This window comes from Microtus pennsylvanicus, chromosome 5 (genome assembly GCF_037038515.1).
Source record: "Microtus pennsylvanicus isolate mMicPen1 chromosome 5, mMicPen1.hap1, whole genome shotgun sequence".
NCBI classification, from domain to species: domain Eukaryota; kingdom Metazoa; phylum Chordata; class Mammalia; order Rodentia; family Cricetidae; genus Microtus; species Microtus pennsylvanicus.
The window spans coordinates 72,479,208-72,486,480 of record NC_134583.1 but is presented as its reverse complement, the minus strand read 5'-3'; the positions used below and the strand labels follow the sequence as shown (position 1 = coordinate 72,486,480).

General features: G+C 46.9%; 1 protein-coding gene across 2 annotated transcripts; it reads left to right on the top strand.

The window, feature by feature from the left end:
• Nucleotides 1-3,955: 3,955 nt before the first annotated feature.
• C5H10orf120 (chromosome 5 C10orf120 homolog) lies at nucleotides 3,956-7,273 on the top strand. 2 transcript variants are annotated; one of them, XM_075972528.1, is made up of 4 exons: nucleotides 3,956-4,095; nucleotides 4,221-4,387; nucleotides 4,532-4,607; nucleotides 5,942-7,273. In XM_075972528.1, the coding sequence occupies exons 1-4, from the start codon at nucleotides 4,093-4,095 to the stop codon at nucleotides 6,677-6,679; spliced, it is 984 nt and encodes a 327-aa protein (XP_075828643.1). In that variant the 5' UTR covers nucleotides 3,956-4,092; the 3' UTR covers nucleotides 6,680-7,273. The 2 variants fall into 2 exon arrangements, with proteins under 2 accessions (XP_075828643.1, XP_075828642.1); XM_075972527.1 differs by lacking the exon at nucleotides 3,956-4,095 and having other exon boundaries at nucleotides 4,191-4,387.

Sequence of the window (7,273 nt, the reverse complement as noted above, 5' to 3'; positions counted from 1 at the left end):
AATCATTTTGTGGATGGAGAAAATAGAATCAAGATCTCCTAGAGAAGAAACGTCAGAGATGAGGTCATAGTAAACAGTATCCCCAGAGACTTTTGCAATGTACTGGTTCTCTACCATGCTGACCAATAGAACACCCCAGAGAGCATCCAGATGTCCTGAAACCCAATCACACCCCAGGCCCACCACAATTTCTAGTGGCAGTATGGGGAAGGGGATGGTGGATCCAGACATCATTCTATAAGGCTTCCATATGAGTGCAGGGAAGTTCATTCTAAGAACCATGAATGGTTGAATCCTCAGATGCAGAACCTGTAGGCACGGGAGGCTTCCTGAATTCACAGAGATCAGTAATCTCTCCTAAAATAGATATCATCCATTAAACTCATCAATGGTCCCAGAAATTTTCTGCAAGCCCAGCCTACTAGGTTCCCAAGAAGAGCACAGTTGTGAGGTTGGGAGGTTTTAGAAAAGTGGAAAGGAAGAAGTTAGCAAGGTGTCTACCGCGGTTTGGACAAGAAATGTCTACCACAGTCCTGGCTATTTGAACACGTGGTCCCCAGGTGGTGGCGCTATGTGAAGAGGTTATGGGGTGGTGGGGTCTTGCTAGAGGAAGTACATCACTGGGAGGGCAGGCTTTGAGAGTTAAACGACCCCACTGCTTCCTGCTTGCATTTGGAGATGTGATCTCATGGCTTCCTGACACCATGGGTACTGCCTGTTGTCACGTCCACTCATGATGGACTCTTACCCTCTGGGACCACAAACTGAAACAAACTCTTTCCGCTGTGAAGTACCCTGGTCGTGGTGTTGTATCACAGACAGCAACAGAGAAGTAACTAAGTGTCCAAGTAGATAGTGTCTGCCCTGCTGAAAGCCAGGTCATGTCTAAGACAGCTCTGGCCTTATTTTTCAGGTGACATGACAGGGCTGTCAAGACCTTCACACGCAGTACAAAACCCAAGAGAAGGTTCTCCAGAGACGGCAAGAGGCAGTATGAAAGAGAGCCAATTGCGTGCAGTTCTCCCTTCTTCCACATCCCCTGCTATCACTCATAGCAGTATCTTAACATTAACACCATGGGACTCCTTACACCAGAGACATGGTAAGTGCTGCCCCTCCACCAGCCCAGAGGTGGAGTTGTCAAATCATGTATAAAACAACCTGCTAGCTAAAACAGAATTTTCAATAAAAAATGAACTATTTCCTATGATAAGTAAGTGGGATATTTCTGAAACTAAACTTTGATGGATGTCCTGGATTTTAGTTATCAAACACAACAACTTTACTCACTCAGAGAGCCACAGCTAGCAGGTGTGTGCTGCCTCACACCATTCTGTAGTACGTCTTTGCACGAACGTTCAACTAATCCATTAGGGCTTTAATATCAGACATCTAGTAACATATTTAGGGGAGCTTAACAGTTCTTAAAAATGTTCATTTGTTAATTGTGATGGTTGGAGGTAGCTGTCAGCTTGACCAAACAAGGAATTGCCTAGGATATGGGCCTCTGCGCATGTGGGAGTGTGTCGAGGTAGGAAAACGTGCTCTATCGCAACAGTTTGGGAATGGAGTCAGGGGAGAATTCTGTGGGCTTGTGAGAACACTCCAGGAGAACAGGACACATTCTTGTAACCTCATTTTCTTCAAAACACCAAATTGTTCTTGGGATGCATTTTCACGCTCCTTCCAGGTGCTGCAGATAGGAGTTTCCTTCCGGTTACTATGGCTACTTGTTGCTGTTACCCCGTTAAATGTTTAACTCTGTGGGAAACATGTTTTTGCCACATACCGTTCGTCTTTATTATTGCACACAGCTTGAACCCAAGTGAACTGTACCCATGTGAACCCTCTGAACTCTCTGAGTGAAGATGACCATTGAGTGAGACTGCAGTCTGCCTCATTTAGCAGCCCCCTTCTCCCAGGTCCCACAACCTCTGGAGCAGTGACACCACCCACCATGGCTGTCACCATTCCTTGGGTGGGATCCTGGACTGCATAGCTGGAGAGAGGGAGCTGAGCAACACACATGCATTCACTGGCTCTCTTCTTGATGACTCTGGGTGTGATTTGCCCAGTGCTTCAAGACCCTGCTGCCTTGCTTCTCCACCATGATAGATTGTTGTAATTTTTAAAAATAAAAACAGTGCAGGAGAGAAAGACACCACGTGACAGAGCGCAAGTGGAGGGGTTTTTACTGGGGGAAATTGAATGGGAAAAGAGGGGAGAGGAGAGGGAAAACCAGCCTCTTGGGACAGGAGTACAGAAGAGAAGGGAGGAGAGAAAGAAAGATAGACAGAAAGAGAGAGAGACAGAGAAAGAGAGCTAGGAGGTGGGCAGGGTCCTTTTAAAGGGGGACATGGTGAATGTGTGTAGGAGGTGCTCTTGGTGGTTACAGTTGAGGACACATTGTGTCTGAACCCCAAAGGCAGGCCAGTACAGATGCCTGAATTCTAAGAGACTGTACCTCGAATTGTGAGCTATAATAAAGCCTTTCTCCCTTATGCTGCTTTAATCAGGGTATTTTTTCACAGTCATGGGAAAAGAAACAAAGATGCTAGCCCTAATTTGAAGATGAATGCCTGCCATATTAGTTCCCTAGATCTAGGAACCCATGTGTCTTAGTCAGGGCTACTAATGTTATGATGAAATGTCACAGTCAAAGACACGATGGGGAGGACAGGGTTTATTCTGTTTACACTTCCACATCACTGTCCACCACAAAAAAAAGTCAAGACAGGAACTCTAACAGGACAGGAACCTGGAGGCAGGAGCTGATGCAGAGGCCATGGAGGGGTGCTGCTTACTGGCTTGCTCCTGGGTGCTTGCTCAGTCTGCTTTCTTATAGAATTCAGGACCACCAGCCCAGAGATGACACTAACGACAATGGGTTCAACCCTTCCCTACCAATTATTAAGAAAATGCCCTAATAGGCTAGCCTACAGACTGATTTCATAAAGGCATTTTCTCAACTGAGGCTCCCTACTCCCAGATGACTCTTGTATCAAATTGATATAAAACTAGCCAGCATTGTGTCTGCCTATACTTCAGGAAATCCCTGCTCATGCTCTGTGGTGGATCTTAGCAGCACAAGAAACCAAGAGAAGAATATATTCGTTATTTTCCTATTGGTGTGATAAAACCCATGGCGAAGACGGCTTCCAGGAGGAATGGTTCTCATTACTACAGCAAGGCACACGACAGAAGAAACTCAAGGGAAGTAATGAGAAGAGTGATTGGCATAAGCTGTAAGATCCTACCAGAGGGAGCCAGAGTCCAGGACGGTGGCTGTAGGGACGACTGTGGATGCAGAGATGAGAGTTCTTTGTCTTGCTCATAAGCACACATGCTTTACAGCCATGACAAAAATAACTTGAAAATACAAAAGGCAGTTAATAAATTATAGTGTTACTGATTATCCTAGAGTTAATGACATGTGTATGAGTGTATCTTCCTACTTTGGATAGGTGACAATTTCTTATACAGCATAAGGAAAGCATTAACCATAAAGGGAAATATCAATAACTAGAATACACCTGGCATAAACATAGGGACTTCCATCCACCAAAAGACATTTCTAAGAAACTGAAAAGGCAGGGCTGGATAGTTCATTGGTTAAGAATACTTGTCACTCTTGCAGAAGAGGACACCGGTTCTGCTTCTTGCATCCACATGACAGCTCACAGCCAACCATAACTTCATTCCAGGGGATCTGATGCCTTCTTCTGGCTTCTACAGGCACTGCGTGCATGTGACACCCATGCATACACTCTGACACACATGCAAATACATAAAATAAAAAAACAAAGGTGTATAAAAATAAAAAGGCATGTGTAAAATGTTTGATAGAAAGGTATAGGAGTAAACATTTGTAATTTATTTGACCAAAATATGGAAATAATTTTGTTATATAGTTATTAAGAAAAAAACAGCACCTCAAAAACCACCTTAAGTAGTCATTGATGCAAAGTCTTCATCCTGTTCGAGGCGAGGAGCTGCGCTGCCTCCCAGCCACACTCTGTCTAGTCTCTTCCTGATACCCCAAGAGTCACTCAACAGACTTCACAATAAGGCCTTGGCTAAGCCAGTTATGACATGGTAAGTGCTCTTGGCTGTCCCTTATGAGCCCATTAAACTGTGTAGGACACAAACTCCAGGCAGTAACACCTCCTGCCCTAACCTATTGCCAGAGTATGATTAAAGAGTGGGAAAATCGCTTTCAGAGGCTTAGAAGCCAGAGAGCTGGACATCTGAAGGCCCAGGAAGGGACCACTGCTGAGGGAGAGCAAGATAACAGAAAGCCATCCAAGACCTCCAGTGTCAGCCACCCCTTGATAGTTCAAGATTTTCCATACCACAAAGAGGACCTCTGTACGGCATCACCTCTGTGGTGAGTATGGCTTGGGTACCCAGCCCTTTCCTAGGTGTCCTCAGCCTAGTTAATGTCGGACCACCACCTGCCAGTTTCTCACCACGGGAAGACACTGGAAAGACCCTTTTGAGAGCTCTAACTCATTGCCCCCCTGCCTTCCAGGATATGGACGGCATTCTACAGATCAGATCCACGCATCGCCCTCGGAAAATATTCCCCAATGGAACAAGAGATCCAAGTAAGTGCTCTCAAGTTTGCATGGGCAAAGTCCCTCTGGAGTCTGGCTGTGGAGATAGGAGGAATCCCAGGGTTCAAAATCTACAAGAGCTAGTTCCAGGATAGGCTCCAAAGTTACAGTGAAACCCTGTCTCACAAAAAAACAAACCAAAAATAAACCACCGATCACAGACGTTTCCACAATAGCTCCTGTTGGCTGTGTCTACTGATGGATTTCACTCTCTGAACATCCCAACCAGGAGTACAGCCATACTGTACCAGAAAAGTAGCTCCGAGGGTGAGTACCCTGGCTGTGCAGACCTGGCTGAATCCTTAACACCTATGTAAAAAGGTCAGACATGACTGCGTGTGCTGTGACCCTGGCACCGGAGAACAGAAACAGGCAGACCCTGGGAGATCGCTGGCCAGCCAACCTAAACAAAATGGCAACTTCTAGTTCTGTGAGAGGACTGTGAAAGGAAGTGATAGGTGAAGGCACCTAAGGTCTTCTGGTCTCCGAAGGCACATGCACCCTCCCCCTATATGTCAGCAACACATACGCATACTCAAACAGAAAACACATACCGAAAACCACAAATATAACTGTGATACTAGATTATGAGACTGTCATTTCTTAAGGACTCCCCTGGCACTATGTTGGACTTTGAGTGTAACGCGTCCCCCATGTGTTTATGTCTTTCAACACACGACTCCCAGTTTGTGGCACAGTTTCGAGAGGTTATGGAACTTTAAGGGGGTGATCTCTACTGGTTGAGGAAGGGCGGAGGTCATGGGTCCCTGAGGATGGGCCTTCTGGGTTTTGCCTGGCCTTTGTTCCTATCCTGATCCTCTGAGAGGTGGGCAAGCTGCTCCATGCCCCCACCGCCATGGAGCCATCTGCCACCGTGCCTTCCCTACCATGATGAGTGTGTCCCCTCAAACTGTGAGCCAGAACCAGTGCTTCTCCTTTGAATTCCTTCTCAGGTGTTTAGTCACCTTGATAAGAAAATATCACACACAACAGGCATGCACACGCATGTACACATGCATGCACGCATGCATGCACGCACGCACACGTGCACACACACACGCTAGTCTCACATACATTTTCTTATGAGACTCCACAGTAATCTTCATAAGGTCAATAAAATGATTCTAAATCCATAGTGGATGGAAGGAAAGCCAGGCTTTGCACCCAGACCTATTTGATCCCCAATGTCTACCCTCTTTCTCATTTATATGAATTCAGTGCTCTTAGCAGTGGAGGGAGAACCAGCCGCAAGCTAATTTTCTTTCCACAAGGGCTGCCTATCCCTAGGTGCTGAGATTTTCTAACCATCTGTGTTCTATTTCCAGCATCTTGGTGGCGTGCACACTATAGCAGCCAGGAGATTTTTGGCAGACCAACACAAGAAAGAATGGAAGATGCTGAAAGAACTACAGGCACAGTCTTCGGACTACAAAAAGGCGACAGAATATAGAAGAGAGTCCTCTTCTCTGTGCTCTGTGTGTGGACCCCGGGAGAAAATATGGACAGCAAAGGTGGTTCTGCCTTCAGAGGAGTTCAAGATGCCCCACCGAGAGGTGACGGACATCAACAAGCACATCAAAAGGATGCAGCTGGCAGGAGCCCTGAAGAGTAAGCAGTTTCCTCCATACATTGAAAGGCTCTGGAGCGCCGCATTGCGGTCCGGAGCGGAACTGGGTTCCACCGCCACAGACAAATCCAGAGAAGAAGGGGATAGTTCTGATAAAGTCAGCCAGAAGAAAGGGGAGGCAGAGCTCAAACCCACCAAAACACGAGAAATTACGATGGACGTTATTTTCAAGTCAGAAGAACCCAAGAAGTGTTTGATATGCCATCGGAACGACCGGAAGACTTTCCTCCCTAAAAAGAGACGGGAGCGGCACATCACGGGCCTGACGAACAGAAACCTCTTCCCCATCAGTGGCTTTCCTGGAGACCTGATGCTCATGAACCAGGACTTTATATCACGGGGCATTCACCCAAGTGACGCCATTAAGATGTACTGGCTGCCGGAAGAAGATTCCTGCAAATTGCACAAACACAGGACCGCCCGCTCCCCATACTGAAGCCCCCAGTGCTGAGTATGTGCAAGAGTCCTGCTCTGCGTTTCTCCTGCACACCGTGTCCCCAGGTCCCTCCTCCCTGCTCTTCTCCTGAGCTCCTCGGCTTCTCCTGCTCTGCCTCCATGGTGTCTCCAAGATGAGATCCTATTGCTGAAACTTCCTTGTTTCCAGCAACTCTTGAGTCTAGCCCCACGTCACCACTATCAGAAGATCTACATTATGGGCCTGTCCCCGCTGGGCAGGCTGTTTTCTTGATCCTGTGCAGTCACTAAAAAACTGAAGCTGCCCACCAAACACTGAGTCCGGGCACTAGGAAACAACCCAGATGTGACAGGAAATAGATTCTCAGCCTCCTCCAAGGGATCTCCTGGCTCAACCTGAGCCTTGAGCACATAGATAGGAACTTCAACTTTGGCGGGGGAGGGGGACAGATAGCTAGAGCAAATAAAGGGGTTTCCCTTCAATGACAAAACTCTGATGTTTCCTGCATGTGTGCCGATGTACCACATATGTGCCTGGTGCATGGAGGCCAGAAGAGAATGTTGGGAAGATGCCTTCTTTATGGGTGTGTGTACAATGTGTGCAGGGAGAGCTCAG

What these genes read in the sequence shown, in the direction of transcription:
- C5H10orf120 (XM_075972527.1), top strand. Translation starts at nt 4,191, where the DNA reads ATGATTAAAGAGTGGGAAAATCGCTTTCAGAGGCTTAGAAGCCAGAGA. An exon ending in TGTACGGCATCACCTCTGTG is followed by an intron (nt 4,388 to 4,531) that starts GTGAGTATGGCT and finishes CCTGCCTTCCAG; the next exon opens with GATATGGACGGCATTCTACA. An exon ending in CAATGGAACAAGAGATCCAA is followed by an intron (nt 4,608 to 5,941) that starts GTAAGTGCTCTC and finishes TTCTATTTCCAG; the next exon opens with CATCTTGGTGGCGTGCACAC.